Source organism: Salmo salar, chromosome ssa01, assembly GCF_905237065.1.
Source record: "Salmo salar chromosome ssa01, Ssal_v3.1, whole genome shotgun sequence".
Lineage (NCBI taxonomy): Eukaryota > Metazoa > Chordata > Actinopteri > Salmoniformes > Salmonidae > Salmo > Salmo salar.
In genome coordinates this window covers 34,159,840-34,176,395 of record NC_059442.1, presented here as the reverse complement: position 1 = coordinate 34,176,395, position 16,556 = coordinate 34,159,840, and the positions used below count along the sequence as shown (strand labels likewise).

Below are 16,556 nucleotides of genomic sequence, written 5' to 3'. Positions count from 1 at the left end.
TTGAAGAACATATCAAGACTGTTTCAAGGACGGCTTTTTCCATCTACGTAACATTGCTAAAATCAGGAACTTTCTGTCCAAAAATGATGCAGAAAAATCAATCCATACTTGTGTTACTTCTAGGTTGGACTACTGCAATGCTCTACTTTCCGGCTACCCGGATAAAGCACTAAATAAACTTCAGTTACTGCTAAATACGGCTGCTAGAATCCTGACTACAACCAAAAAATGTGATCATATTACTCCAGTGCTAGCCTCCCTACACTGGCTTCCTGTTAAGGCAAGGGCTGATTTCAAAGTTTTACTGCTAACCTACAAAGCATTACATGGGCTTGCTCCTACCTATCTTTCCGATTTGGTCCTGCCGTACATATCTACACGTACGCTACGGTCACAAGACGCAGGCCTCCTAATTGTCCCCAGAATTTCTAAGCAAACAGCTGGAGGCAGAGCTTTCTCCTATAGAGCTCCATTTTTATGGAATGGTCTGCCTACCCTTTTGAGAGACGCAGACTCGGTCTCAACCTTTAAGTCTTTAGTGAAGACTCATCTCTTCAGTAGGTCCTATGATTGAGTGTAGTCTGGCCCAGGAGTGTGAAGGTGAACAGAAAGGCTCTGGAACAACGAACCGTCCTTGCTGTCTCTGCCTGGCCGGTTCCCCTCTCTCCACTGGGATTCTCTGCCTCTAACCCTATTACAGGGGCTGAGTCACTGGCTTACTGGTGTTCTTCCATGCCGTCCCTAGGAGGGATGCGTCACTTGAGTGGGTTGAGTCACTGACGTGGTCTTCCTGTCTGGGTTGGCACACCCCCTTGGGTTGTGCCGTGGCGGAGATCTTTGTGGGCTATACTCGGACTTGTCTCAGGATGGTAAGTTGGTGGTTGAAGATATCCCTCTAGTGGTGTGGGGGCTGTGCTTTGGCGAGGTGGGTGGGGTTATATTCTGCCTACTTAGCCCTGTCCGGGGGTATCATCGGATGGGGCCACAGTGTCTCCTGACCCCTCCTGTCTCAGCCTCCAGTATTTATGCTGCAGTAGTTTATGTGTCGGGGGGCTAGGGTTAGTCTGTTATATCTGGAGTATTTCTCCTGTCTTATCCGGTGTCCTGTGTGAATTTAAGTATGCTCTCTAATTCTCTCTTTCGCTCTTTCTTTCTTTCTTTCTCTCTCTCGGAGGACCTGAGCCCTAGGACCATGCCTCAGGACTACCTGGCATGATGACTCCTTGCTGTCCCCAGTCCTGGCCGTGCTGCTGCTCCAGTTTCAACTGTTCGCCTGCGGCTATGGAACCCTGACCTGTTCACCGGACGTGCTACCTGTCCCAGACCTGCTGTTTTCAACTCTCTAGAGACAGCAGGAGCAGTAGAGATACTCTCAATGATCGGCTATGAAAAGCCAACTGACATTTACTCTTGAGGTGCTGACTTGTTGCACCCTCGACAACTACTGTGATTATTATTATTTGACCATGCTGGTCATTTATGAACATTTGAACATCTTGGCCATGTTCTGTTATAATCTCCACCCGGCACAGCCAGAAGAGGACTGGCCACCCTTCTGGGTTTCTTCCTAGGTTTTGGCCTTTCTAGGGAGTTTTTCCTGGCCACCGTGCTTCTACACCTGCGTTACTTGCTGTTTGGGGTTTTAGGCTGGGTTTCTGTACAGCACTTTGAGATATCAGCTGATGTAAGAAGGGCTATATAAATACATTTGATTTGATTGCAAGAATCAGCTCTGTGTATTGTTAGTTGCATATGGTTCATTTTAGAAACGTGTTTCATTTTAGTGTCAGAAAATGGTGATGCCTATGCTCACTACCTGGCTAGACCCAATGACTTATATATACAGTGCATTTGGAAAGTATTCAGACCCTTTGACTTATTCCACATGTTTTTACGTTACAGCCTTCTACAAGTACCCCATAATGACAAAGCGAAAACAGGATTTGTAGAGATTTTTGCACAAAAATACAAAACAAATGTTTTTTATGTAAGTAATCAGACCCTTTGCTAGGAGACTCGATATTGAGCTAAGGTGCATCCTATTTCCATTGATCATCCTTGAGATGTTTCTACAAGTTGCTTGAAGTCCACCTGTGGTAAATTCAATTGATTGGACATGATTTGGAAAGGCACACACCTATCTACAGTACCAGTCAAATGTTTGGACACACCTACTCATTCAAGGGTTTTTCTTTATTTTGAATTTTTTCTACATTGTAGAATAATAGTGAAAACATAAACTATGAAATAACACATATGGAATCATGTAGCAACCAAAAAAGTGTTAAACAAATCAAAATATATTTTATACTTGAGATTCTTCAAAGTAGCCACCCTTTGCACAGTCTTGGCATTCTCTCAACCAGCTTCACCATGAATGCTTTTCCAACAGTCTTGAAGGAGTTCCCACATATGTTGAGCACTTGTTGGCTGCTTTTCCTTCGCTCTGCGGTCTTACTCATCCCAAACCATCTCAATTGGGTTGAGGTTGGGATATTGTGTAGGCCAGGTCATCTGATGCAGCACACAATCACTCTCCTTTTTGGTCAAATAGCCCTTACACAGCCTGGAGTGTTTTGGGTCATTGTCCTGCTGAAAAACAAAAGAAATTCTGACTAAGTGCAAACCAGATGGGATGGCGTATCACTGCAGAATGCTGTGGTAGCCATGCTGGTTAAGTGTGCCTTGATTTATTTAGAATTCACTGACCGTGTCACCAGCAAAGATTCCCCCACACCATCACACCTTCTCTTACATGCTTCACGGTGGGAACCATACATGCAGAGATCATCCGTTCACGTACTCTGCGTCTCACAAAGACACGGCGGTTGGAACCGGAAAAATCTCATTTTGACTTATCAGACCAAAGGACCGCTTTCCACCGGTCTAATGTCCATTGCTCGTGTTTCTTTGCCCAAGCAAGTCTCTTCTTATTATTGGTGTCCTTTAGTAGTGGTTTCCTTGCAGAAATTTGACTATGAATGCGTGAATCAGGCAGTCCTCTTAACACTTGATGTTGAGATGTGTCTGTTACTTGAACTCTGTGAAGAATTTATTTGGGCTGCAATTTCTCAGGCTGGTAACTAATGAAGTTATCCTCTGCAGCAGAGGTAACTCTGGGTCTTCCTTTCCTGTGGCGGTCCTCATGAGAGCCAGTTTCACCGTAGCGCTTGATGGTTTTTGCAACTGCACTTGAAGAAACTTTCAAATTCTTGAAATGTTCCGCATTGACTGACCTTCATGTGTTAAAGTAATGATGGACTGTCGTTTCTCTTAGCTTTTTTGAGCAGTTCTTGCGATAATATGGACTTGGTCTTTTACCAAATAGAGCTATCTTCTGTGTTCCAACCCTATCTTGTCACAACACAACTGATTGGCTCAAATGCATTAACAAGAAAATAAATTCCCCAAATGAACTTTTAACAAGGCACACCTGTTAATTGAAATGCATTCCAGGTGACTACCTCTTGAAGCTGGTTGAGAGAATGCCAAGAGTGTGCAAAGCTGTCATCAAGGCAAATGGTGGCTACGTTGAACAATCTCAAATATGAACACGTTTTTGGTTACGACATGATTCCATATGTGTTATTTCATAGTTTTGATCTTTTCACTATTAATCTGCAATGTAGAAAAACTTGAATGAGTAGGTGTGTCCTAACTTTTACTGTTACTGTATAGGTCCTACAGTTGACAGTGCGTGTCAGAGCAAAAACCAATCCATGAGGTGGAAGGAATTATCCGTAGAGCTCTGAGATGGGATTGTGTCGAGGCACAGATCTGGGGAAGGGTACCAGAACATTTCTGCTGCATTGAAGGCCCCAAAGAACACAGTGATCTTCATCAATGGATGAAGTTTGGAACCACCAAGACTCTTCCTAGAGCTGGCCACCGGGCCAAACTGATGAATAGGGGTTAAGGGCCTTGGTCAGGGAGGTGACCAAGAACCCAATGATCACTGACAGAGCTCCAGAGTTCTTCTGTGGAGATGGCAGAACCTTCCAGAAGGACAACCATCTCTGCAGCACTCCACCAATCAGGCCTTTATGGTAGAGTGTCCAGACGGAAGCCACTCCTCAGTAAAAGGCACATGACAGCCCGCTTGGTGTTTGCCAAAAGGCACCCAAAGGACTCAGACCATGAGAAACAAGATTTTCTGCTCTGATGAAACCAAGATTTAACTCTTTGGCCTGAATGCCAAGTCTCACATCTGGAGGAAACCTGGCACCATCCCTACGGTGAAGCATGGTGGTGGCAGACCCTAAGCACACAGCCAAGACAACGCCGGAGTGGCTCTGGGACAAGTCTCTCTAATTGTCCTTGTGTGGCCCAGCCAGCGCCGAGACTTGAACCCGATCGAACATCGCTGGAGAGACTTGAAAATAGCTGTGCAGCGACGCTTCCCATCCAACCTGACAGAGCTTGAGAGGATCTGCAAAGAAGAATGGAAGAAATTCCCCAAATACAGGTGTGCAAAGCTTGTAGAGTCGTACGCAAGAAGACTCAAGGCTGCCAAAGGTGCTTCAACAAAATACTGAGTAAAGGATCTGAATACTTATGTAAATGTGATATTTCCTTTTTAAGTAAATTTGCAAACATTTCTCCAAACCTGTTTTTGCTTTGTCATTATGGGGTATTGTGTGTAGATTGATGAGGGAAAAAAACGATTTAATCAATTTTAGAACAAGGCTGTAACGTAACAAAATGTGGAAAAAGTCATGGAGTCTGAATACTTTCCGAATGCACTGTACACTAGATGACTAATGGGCTGCTGTTTTGAAGCCACCGCGGCTCCTTGGAACTTCCCCACCGTGGCCCAACATTTTTTTTTGGAAGCAATAGAGATGCATTTATTGATTTGTTTTTGCACATTTATTTTATTATAGACACCTTAATGCCGTGTTGTAATGGTGCCTCTGGAAGTGGGTAACCAAACAAAAGTGTGACTTTCATTTGGTTACATTTTATATGTCTAAAATCTCCCAAATGGCCTGCCCAGCGAAGGATAGGTTATATGAGGAACAGTGGTATACAACTCTGAATGAACTAAAATTATAAAGCCCATGTTGATAATTCAGTCAGGCCAACCTAAGCTACACTGTGCAAATAGGCTAATAGTAGGCCTACTATTGAAACAGATAAATGAGGCTGTCAACTGAGTCAGAAATTCACCGGTTTCTGATTCTTCTCATTTCTTTCAGGGTTTCGCTCTCAAAGTCACACTTTTGTAATAGAAAAACGATCAAATTGGTTGTTCTAAACCCATAACAATATTTAAACCACATCAGGAGACCACTTTTTAGGTTTGCAAAATTTTTTGGTTTGCAGAGTTTCTGTAGCACATGAGATGAAGTTTTCAGTGGTGGAAAAAGTACCCAATTGTCATACTTGAGTAAAAGTAGAGATACCTATATTATCACAATTTGTTGTCGCATCTTTAGCTCTTCCCTCTTTCTAAATTTCGAATGGATATTTCCATCAGAATGTTGGAATGGATTTTCAGTCCATCACTCCACTAGTAAACCTGAAAGCATAGTCAACAGGATTGGGTGAGTACTGGGTGGGATGTGCTCATCAGGGCTTGCATGGAAACACCACTGGACAGAGCCACGCACCACCATATTGCTGGTAATGTGTCTGAGACCCCCAAGGACTGTTTCTCTCTGTCTCTTTCTCTCTCTCTTTGCAGCCCCTGGTCCAATGCATGGTCCCATCCCCTCATTGTCATTTAAATCCCTTAATGGAGGAGCAACCGTGAGCCACCGGCGCTGCAGTGACTTAGCATGATAAATATCATTCACTTCTGTTTGACTTTAATCAAATTGAGTCACTTCCTTTACAATAAGCAGTGGAATGCACACAGAGATCATAGCTTCATATTCAGCTAGGGGGCATGTTTTCAAATGTGGTCCCATCAGACTGAACCAATATCTAAGAGAAGGACTGTAAATCATAATTCTACCTCAAAGACTTTGTTGCTATGCTTTGTGTGTCTCAAGCACTTTCTGTGTCTCAAGAAATAGTTGAATTAATTTGTCATTGTTTCCAGTCTGCCACAGTATGCAATTTGTTTATCACATGCAGAGGCTTTGGCCTTTAATTTTAGATGGGTAATGCTGTCAACCAGGCCTTTCCACATGCTCCCACATGCCTCACTCTGTGGCCCTGTCATGTGAGGTCAGCTCTGTGGCCCTGTGGGTACCTGGGACCACGGCCCGGGAGTGCAGCTGTGACTCCAAATGTGAGTTCAGTCCGGCTCACCCCAGAGAGAGCTCCAGGCGCCAACACTGAGCATGCAGGGCAGGGAGAGAGGCAAAAGGCTGTGCTCCAGACAAACATGCCTGCAGACAGACAAGAGAGTCTGAACCTAAAGCTTTTTTTAAAATTATTATTACTCAATGCTAAACGTGACTATTTGGCATGTAAGTAAGCTATATTATAAACTGGGTGGTTCGAGCCCTGAATGCTGATTGGCTGACAGCCGTGGTACATCAGACAGAAAACCATGGGTATGACAAAACATTTATTTTTACTGCTCTAATTACGTTGGTAACCAGTTTATAATAGCAATAAGGCACATCCGGGGGGTTGTTGTATATAGCCAATATACCATGACTAAGGGCTGTATCCAGGCACTCCATGTTGCGTCATGCTTAAGAACAGCCCTTAGCCGTGGTATATTGGCCATATACCACACCCCTTGGGGCCTTATTGCTTAAATATACCACCATGAACCACTGGGTTTCTTTATGCTCAGCAGTTAAGCCTACAGCCTAGATAAAGCAAAGGAACTGATAGGGGAAGGGAACTGACCAGAAGATAATGTTAGATTGGCAGACAAAAAAACAGACAGACATTGATAATCAAATTGATCTATATGCCAACTACTACTAATAATGATCAGATAATTACAATGGATCTAACACCCATAGAATATTTATCCAGCCAATAACATCAGCAAATGCCTCCCAAGGTGCCTCCCCAATCTCCCCAAGGTGATTGTGTTTTGTCAGCGCATTGACTTTTCCCCGGGTAGTCGGGGCACCTGCTACTGCTTCATTGTTACCATTGATTACCGGTTTCAAGACGTAAATAAATACACAAAATAAGTGTTGTAAGAGCACTAGCCAATTCATCTTGGTTTATCAGTGGAGAGAGGGAAAGAGACAAAGGAAGGCAGGCAAGTGGAGGACACTTCAACCTTGGAGGCAGCAGCAGCCCCAACCTCTGACAACCCAACCCCTGCTATTAGAGTAGAATGTTTTTTTATTATTTAACTAGGCAAGTCAGTTAAGAACAAATTCTTATTTTCAATGACGGCCTAGGAACAGTGGGTTAACTGCCTTGTTCAGGGGCAGAACAAGAGATTTGTACCTTGTCAGCTCAGGATTCGATCTTGCAACCTTTCGGTTACTAGTCCAACGCTCAAACCACTAGGCTACCTGCCACCCCAGGTATGGCTTTCTCTCCCTATTCTATTCGGTGTCTTGATTAATTTCCTTTCTGTTGCAGTCAGCAGGTTTTACTGGATCCAGCATGAGACACCACGCGTGACCCAAGCTGCGTGTAAGAGACACAGTCAGAGCCCTGGGGTCCAGAGTATTATCAGCAGTTAGCGATGTTCTGCACAATGTCAGGAGATGTTCTTTCTGTCGTTACCTATGAAACATATTATACATTATTATGTTGTCATTTCTTTAGCATTAAGCTGTTTCTTTTAACTGGTATCTTGTAGATACCTTATCATTTGTTTTGTAAAGGCTGAACTTGTATAATGTAAGCTACTAAGCTAATTAATTTCAAACCATCTTCTCTACTTTTTCTCTCTGGTTCCTCACAAGGCCCTCCTTTCGGTTTGCAGATGTTGTTCTGCAGCATCTTTCACATGCAGTACAGCATGAGAGTGATAATAGACTGCTGGGAAACCACCGTTCAGATCCAATTAATAATGTGTTTCAGGAACACCCCCTAAACACAGAATGTCTGTGTGTCTTTAAAAAGTCTTCACACACAACAGTATACTTACATCAGGCATAGGCTATGGTTATTTTAACTAGGCAAGTCAGTTAAGAACAAATTCTTTTTTACAATGACGGCCTAGGAACAGTAGGTTAACTGCCTTTTTCATGGGCAGAACGACAGATTTTTACCTTGTCAGCTCGGGGATTTGTCCTGCAACCTTTCGGTTACTAGTCCAAACGCACTAACCACTAGGCTACCTGCCGCCCCACTACCTGCCGCCATACAGTAGATATATCTAAATTTTTCCTGGATTTACTTCACTCACGGTCAATAATGTGACCGGAATTATTTAAATATTGAAAAAAATCTGTCTACAGACAGAAACAACATAACACAATCAAAGTCATATGGGTCTTACAAGCAATGGAAAAACAACATTGGGTGTGATACGGTGGGAATTTGTGTGTCTGAGCAAGTGTGATGTCATTAATGTTTGTTGAAATGTTTGTAAATGTTAAGTTGTCTATTGTTTTCGTCTATGTATGCTTTTTGTTGATTTTCAAATACAATATATTAAAAAAAAACTGTGACCAGAAAGCAAAGCTAACTTAGTAAATCTGTTCTAGAAGTCAAATCTGATCATTTCCTTCAGTAGAAATCAAATTAGTCTGTTAATTACAAGTTTGGAAATAATGGCAGTGGGGGACTTTAAGAGACTTCTGGGAGTCTCAGATGACACGAGTGATAAGAAGCCATTTCACAACGTCAGCTTAATTTTCCTTAGTGATATTTATTCCCAGAAAGGCACTCACTTCATTTGATGTAATGTTTACACAAAAAAAGACTGAGCAAGGAAAATCCACTCTGGTTCTTAGAAAGGTCATTATCATGGTAAGCCATTTTTATGATAGAATACAAGAAATAGAGGTTACAACCAGTACTTACATTATTCATTATCAGGATTACAAGCTTTTCAGTCAATCCAATATGTATTGTTGTTGTTATGAGTGAGCCTAAGTCCCGACCAGCATCTGTTTCTTCTTTGACTATGCAGAAGACCAGAGGGACCAAAGACAGAATTCAATGTTCCACCGTAGAGGAACATAACTAGACTACCAAAAATCCAATAATCATGTGTTCCCTTATTAAATAATGGAGAGGCTAGCTCATTCATACCAAAAACCATTATGTAATTGTGTTTGACAGAGTAAAAGTTGTTACCACCATTCACATAATTAGTGTTTTTGATTACTGAGCACCCACTGGGCACAGACGTCAGTCCAACGTTTAGTTTCGAAATCAACAAGTGTCATCATTTTCATTGGATTTAGGTTAAAAGTTGAGTGAAAAAATACCAAATTCCCTTACGTTGATGACTTTTGCAAATCCCAGCAAGTTTTTCACGTTCATTCAATAACATCACGTAGATTTTTTGGGTTGAAATTACATGGAAATAACATTGATTCAACTAGTTTTTGCCCAGTAGGTAAAGCTTTAGGAAGCACATCAATGACAAAAACATAGCAAAGGACCAAAAACATTAGTCATCTGTAAAGTGGCTAAACCCATATGGTAAAGTTCCTGCCTCAGTATAGGTAAATGCAATACTTGATCTGATTGTGTGAGAGAAAAACACTAACACATGTAGCGTATGGTGGACAAATATAATTGTATTCTCTTTTACTGTGAAAAAAAAGGATTGCAGAAATTGATATTACATAGATACTGTACACAGACATGCTGTGTAAAATACAATTAATAAAAAACATTAAATTCATAATCAATCTTAAATGACAGAATAAAGTAACAAAATGTCACACTAATAAATTGTTCCTATGATGTGCAGAATGAACTGGGTCCAATGGCCATCAAAACCTCATCAGTAAAAGTAGTTTAAATTGAACCGTTCCTTTTGAGATCAGATTGACCCCAGCCCATAAAATCTCTTAATTGTTTCTAGTTCCACTAACAGTACAGAGTGAATTCAGTACATTTACTTTAGTTAAAATTACAACAAACAGGACAGCTCGCCCTGAGCTTTCAAGTTTTTAGACTTCATTTTGACTGCATTGGAACACCAATGTTGTTTCAAAATCATATACAGAGTGTAGTGTAGGGGTTGTTTGTTATAAAATATGAGTAGATTATCTTTGGGCTATATTTCAAAACCAATGTAGGAATAATTGTTGACAGTTTATTTCAGTAAATTCACATATTGTATATTGATCCAATTCCCCCTTAAGTCATATTTGTTGCAATCCGTTCATCAGCCTGGGCTAAAAGTATAGCTTGTGTGAAATGAATAAGTAAGGTTCAATATCATTGGTGAAGATTTCACTAGGACGGAGCATATTTCGTTTTTTACCCAAGGACTACAGAGATTCAAATAACCAACTCATCTTATTTGAATCAGCTGTGTAGTGCTCGGGCAAAAAAACAAAACGTGCACCTAGGGGGGGCCCCAGGACCGGGTTTAGGAAACCCTGCACTAGTTCACTGGGTTACTTGCTCACATAAGCCTTGGGTAAAAAAGAGAAGCTATCCCACATTGCGTCTGCTTTTTTGTCGGTTGGGGGTGGGGTGGGGTTGGATCGGAAGTAGGGTGCTCTGAAAAGAAAAAACAACAAGGCACAATTTGAGACATCAAAATAGGGACTTTTCTGGGGCTCAAGCTCTCTTCCTTCCAACATTCTATCGTTCTCTCTTTCTTTGGCCTCAGCATTCGTCTGCATACTCTAAATTCGTTGAGCTGGTATTGCCCTCCTTCCTCTCGCCCCCTTCCTCTTCCTCCTCCACCTCCATCTCCTCCACCTCTTCCTCCTTCTCCACTCCCTCCTCCCTCCTCCTCTCCATCGCCTCACAGGCCCTCCGCACGTCCTCAGGAATGTTCCTCTTCAGGTCGCGGTTCTTGTGTCTCTTGGCCAGCTTGGTGAGGGAGCGGAAGCGGAGGTTGAAGAGATTATCCTCTGACGAGGCCTGCTGTGTCTGCTCGCTGCCTCTCCGCTGGTCATAACAAAGATCCCCTGCCCCTTTCGACCTCAAGTTATTCAGCTTGGTGTCGATGCTCTCCTGGGAGGAGGTTTTGAAGCGGCCCTGGTCCAGGCTGGCAAACACAGCCCTCTTCTCTAGGGAGAGCATGTCCAGGGAGTGGGCCCTCTGTTCCAGGCCCAGCTGCCTGCGCTCCATGCTGCGGATGGTGGCGGCCCGCTGCAACTTGTCGTGGATCTCCACACTCAGCCGCCGCCGCGTCTCCCGGAACTCGGCACGCACGTTGGCCTTCCACTCAGCCGCATGGACCTTGAACTCCCCCACCTGCAAGTACACAAAGATGGAGAGTCATTAGAGACAGGAGGGTGGAAGGGGTGCATTACATCAGTTGTTGGATCTTCTACAAATTCCCCTTCAGACAAAAGCCTAGCTCCTTCCATGGAAAGCCAATACCACAGTATCCATCCATATTGTATGTACAGATAAATAGCTTAGTAAGCTCACTATTAACATGTCAGCCTGAACACTAATGACTGCATCTCTAACCACTTCTCACACACAGCTGTCTCTCGGGAGTGTCTCAAGGGCTCCAGATAGGGGCATCAACAAGGCATAATAGCAAAACAGACACGGAAGAAAGGTGGGTAGGGTAGGAGATGAGTCTAGTAAGGAGTGACCTTTTAGTTTCCACTGCTTTAGATAATGTAATGACAGGCAGTGTAATTTAATGAGCAGCACCCACCTCCTCTTTGGTCTTTTTGGACAGCACTCTGAGCCAGTCTCCAATCATGCTCAGGACAGCTGCGAAGTAGGCCAGGCCCACCAGGATCCAGAACCAGACCAGAGGCTTGTACCACTTCATGTACTCGATCTTCCGATCCCCACCTGGAACAACAAAGGAAGAGTTGTTACATTGCATGCCAACTATTGGATTATGTATGTATGTATGTATGTATGTATGTATGTATGTATGTATGTATGTATGTATGTATGTATGTATGTATGTATGTATGTATGTGCCTGTTACCATCAAGTTATTGTCAACAATAAAACATTTACCACCCCAAACACAACATTTGTAATTGGGTTTTGAAGAGACTTTATGTTATATCAGCATTATTTTTGCATTATTCTTGCCATAATATTCCCCAAGATAAGTCTTCCTGAGATATAATTACCGGCAGTCACTTTTAGCATCATTATTCAAGGGATTATCAATGTAATGCAGACACAACAAAACACAAGCAAATAAAACCTTGAGTTGATGGAGAATCCAATGGATAATTTCAGACTAAAGTCACAGTTCATAAACCTGTTTTACCGTAACACTATCATACCTGCCACATAGTCCCCTATGCCAATCGTTGATAGCGTGATGATGACAAAGTAGATCGCATCCAGAGTCGTCCATCCCTCGATGTGTTTGAAAATTACTGCCGGGATGCCAACGAAGACTATGCACCCGGCTATGATGAAGAGTATGGTGGAGGTGACTCTGATTTTGGTCTGGCTGATCTGTTTGTGTTTTTGCTGCAGTACAAACAAGACATGGTCAGAGGACGACAGTAAGACAACAATTACAAAGTTGTCAAAAAAAAATAGAACAAAGTTAGCTATACACAGTACATTTCTAGCTAGAAGACACTAGGCTTCAAGAGATGCTGTTTCATCAATTACTTCATGTATCAATACCCATTAGCCAAAACACTCCAGAGCACCCCAGGCACCAAGAAAGAAAACCATACAAAACCACCCTTCCATTGATCCAGCAGGAAAATCCTAATTCCCAAACTCCCCTTATGTCACAGAAACTCAAGTCCCCAGGGGCTTTCAGAAGTCTGAGGAGGGGCTTAGCTCTACATTTTGGCTTTTAGATCCCAATAAACAAGATTACATGGACAGGGATCAGCACTCCTACTCTGAGATGCTTGATACATACAGCCTGCTCACAGAATCTCAATCAGGTCCTGGCCCTCTACCTCCCCTGCCCCCACACTCTATCAAACACCTCTGCCCTCACTACAAGGACCACATCGTAATCTCAGCCTAAGCTAGCCTGACTCATGTGTTGACTCCTTGGGGGGGGACAAGAGTCCAAAACCATTCACTGAACCTAGTATAATACCTGGATAACAGACATAGCTTTTACAGGGATGACTGTGTCACCCTGTAATCACCCTATTCACTGTGCTGTTCACAGTGAATGGGGTGATTATAGGTTGGAAGTAATATCCCTGGTTTTCACTGTGGGTAGCATATTGGTTTACGAAAAATGTATCAAGCCCTACAAAAATGTCTATTAATTATAATAGAATATTTTCAAATGTCCTGTTGCTGCAGGATTATGTTCCTGCTGTAGCAAACAGGCTCAAATCAAGATCCTATATCTGTATATAACATGCCCCAAATACTAATTTTCAAAGACCCCTTTCTTCACAAAATAAGTAATCAAACATGGTGTGTCTAAATTAATTTGAATAAACGTATTGAAAGTTAACTACACTGCTCAAAAAAATAAAGGGAACACTTAAACAACACAATGTAACTCCAAGTCAATCACACTTCTGTGAAATCAAACTGTCCACTTAGGAAGCAACATTGATTGACAATAAATTTCACATGCTGTTGTGCAAATGGAATAGACAACAGGTGGAAATTATAGGCAATTAGCAAGACACCTCCAATAAAGGAGTGGTTCTGCAGGTGGGGACCACAGATCACTTCTCAGTTCCTATGATTCCTGGCTGATGTTTTGGTCACTTTTGAATGCTGGCGGTGCTTTCACTCTAGTGGTAGCATGAGACGGAGTCTACAACCCACACAAGTGGCTCAGGTAGTGCAGCTCATCCAGGATGGCACATCAATGAGAGCTGTGGCAAGAAGGTTTGCTGTGTCTGTCAGTGTAGTGTCCAGAGTATGGAGGCGCTACCAGGAGACAGGCCAGTACATCAGTAGATGTGGAGGAGGCCGTAGGAGGGCAACAACCCAGCAGCAGGACCGCTACCTCCGCCTTTGTGCAAGGAGGAGCAGGAGAAGCACTGCCAGAGCCCTGCAAAATGACCTCCAGCAGGCCACAAATGTGCATGTGTCTGCTCAAACGGTCAGAAACAGACTCCATGAGGGTGGTATGAGGGCCCGACGTCCACAGGTGGGGGTTGTGCTTACAGCCCAACACTGTGCAGGACGTTTGGCATTTGCCAGAGAACACCAAGATTGGCAAATTCGCCACTGGCACCCTGTGCTCTTCACAGATGAAAGCAGGTTCACACTGAGCATGTGACAGACGTGACAGAGTCTGGAGGCGCCGTGGAGAACGTTCTGCTGCCTGCAACATCCTCCAGCATGACCGGTTTGGCGGTGGGTCAGTCATGGTGTGGGGTGGCATTTCTTTGGGGGACCGCACAGCCCTCCATGTGCTCGCCAGAGATAGCCTGACTGCCATTAGGTACCGAGATGAGATCCTCAGACCCCTTGTGAGACCATATGCTGGTGCGGTTGGCCCTGGGTTCCTCCTAATGCAAGACAATGCTAGACCTCATGTGGCTGGAGTGTGTCAGCAGTTCCTGCAAGAGGAAGGCATTGATGCTATGGACTGGCCTGCCCGTTCCCCAGACCTCCAATTGAGCACATCTGGGACATCATGTCTCGCTCCATTCACCAACGCCACGTTGCACCACAGACTGTCCAGGAGTTGGCGGATGCTTTAGTCCAGGTCTGGGAGGAGATCCCTCAGGAGACAATCCGCCACCTCATCAGGAGCATGCCCAGGCATTGTAGGGAGGTCATACAGGCACGTGGAGGCCACACACACTACTGAGCCTTATTTTGACTTGTTTTAAGGACATTACATCAAAGTTGGATCAGCCTGTAGTGTGGTTTTCCACTTTAATTTCTAGTGTGACTCCAAATCCAGACCTCCATGGGTTGATAAATTGGATGTCCATTGATTATTTTTGTGTGATTTTGTTGTCAGCACATTCAACTATGTAAAGAAAAAAGTATTTAATAAGATTATTTATTTCATTCAGATCTAGGATGTGTTGTTTAAGTGTTCCCTTATCTCTGAAAGCATCATGTGCTTATGCAGTTCCAGTAAATCCCCTGTACATAACAAAACCCAAAGTTCTCAAGTAATCCAATTTACCCTGTATATCTTCTCCACCCTCAAGACGCTCTTGACAAATATGGTTCCTAGCTGGTCTCCGATGCCAGCCAGGAGGAACCCAAACAGCGGGATGCCAAATATGGCGTACAGGATGCAGAAGATCTTCCCTCCCTCCGTGCTGGGTGCTATGTTCCCGTAACCTGTCACAGTGGTGTTTTGTTATGTAAAGCCTGTGTTATATTCCTGCAGGTGGAGGTCAGAGGTAAATAAGCACTAAGAGAGGAAATAATCAGGTTGGGCTCAGAGAACATGACATGAATTACAACCTGCAGTGAATGGAGAGACAAAACAGGGCAGGGATGACTAAGGCACAGCTTCATCTAAACCAGCACGGTGGGATGTGTGTCCCTCTCCAAAGTGAGAGAAGCAGTGTAATTGTGTAAACAGATGAAATGGTATTCATATGTTCTGCTAAAAAGACAACCTGGTGCCACTGTTCCTTCCCACCTCCCGACAGGATGCTATTATCATCAGTAAATCATATACTGTGAAGACACACACACACAGACATTAGCATAAAGTACATCCTGTGAATGACGTTTGTTTTATCCATTTCCCAGCAAGCTCATGATAAATAGCACACATTGCAATACAGTAGTGTAATGCTGACAGAACTGCACTTGAATTAGCGAGTCACAGCACCCGTAGGTTACCTCATAACTTTCACGTCAAAGTGATATTGCTTTATTCTACTCAGTTAAGAGGAGGAAGTAATGAGTTAGTAGGTTGGTGATGGAGATTACCTATCGTTGTGATCACGGTTCCAGCAAAGAAGAAAGCACTGCCCAGATCCCAGTGACTGGAGTTGTAAGACGTGTCTCCGATCGGACTGACTCCTGCACTGACAGCGTCTATGGAATGCTAACAAAGAGAGAAACAGACAGAGAATAGGGTTGGTTATTTTAACTGGTAGGCTACACAGCAATTCCATACAGTTCAATGTGTAGTTAATCTGCTTAAACATACAAATGATGAACAAAATGAACCCAGAATCAACCACAGTCAAGCTCTTTGATATCTTGGCACCAATGGAATAACCTGTGTTGTCTTTGGTCTTTCAACACATGCTACATACAGTAAAGAGGACAGTACCATGCCACACTAAGCCCTCAGCTGATGGAAAGACAAAACCATACGCCTAACATGTGTCTTGACTGCATTTAATTGCCACTATAAACTCATCATGGCGTAAACGGCCGCCCCCATGTGTGCCATACACAGCATGGGTTATGCAATGTACTTGAGAGCGAATGACTGATGATTGTGCCAATCTCTTCAGATGAACCTTGAAGGTCACCAGTGGCAGGAGGATGTGTGGTGGGGAGGGAGAGATGGCCGGATGGAGGGGGGGGCACTGAGGAGTTAGGCAGGACAGGGTGGGGTGGTGTTCAGGGTTTTCCACTGTCCAGATGGCTAGCTGTGTGCTTGTGGCGTGCAAGGCAGG

At 43.5% G+C, this 16,556-nt stretch overlaps 1 protein-coding gene across 2 annotated transcripts in view; it reads right to left on the bottom strand.

Annotated features, from left to right (window-relative positions):
* Positions 1-8,729: 8,729 nt before the first annotated feature.
* Positions 8,730-16,556, bottom strand: part of kcnk10b (potassium channel, subfamily K, member 10b) — a 43,484-nt gene continuing 35,657 nt past the window's right edge. For both annotated transcript variants that reach the window (XM_014193592.2, XM_014193581.2), the window contains exons 3-7: positions 15,856-15,973; positions 15,092-15,252; positions 12,285-12,477; positions 11,690-11,832; positions 8,730-11,271 (exon numbers count right to left, since the gene is read on the bottom strand). In XM_014193592.2, coding sequence (XP_014049067.2) covers positions 10,675-11,271; positions 11,690-11,832; positions 12,285-12,477; positions 15,092-15,252; positions 15,856-15,973 — 1,212 coding nt within the window. In that variant the 3' untranslated portion in view covers positions 8,730-10,674. The remainder of the gene's footprint in view (positions 11,272-11,689; positions 11,833-12,284; positions 12,478-15,091; positions 15,253-15,855; positions 15,974-16,556) is intronic.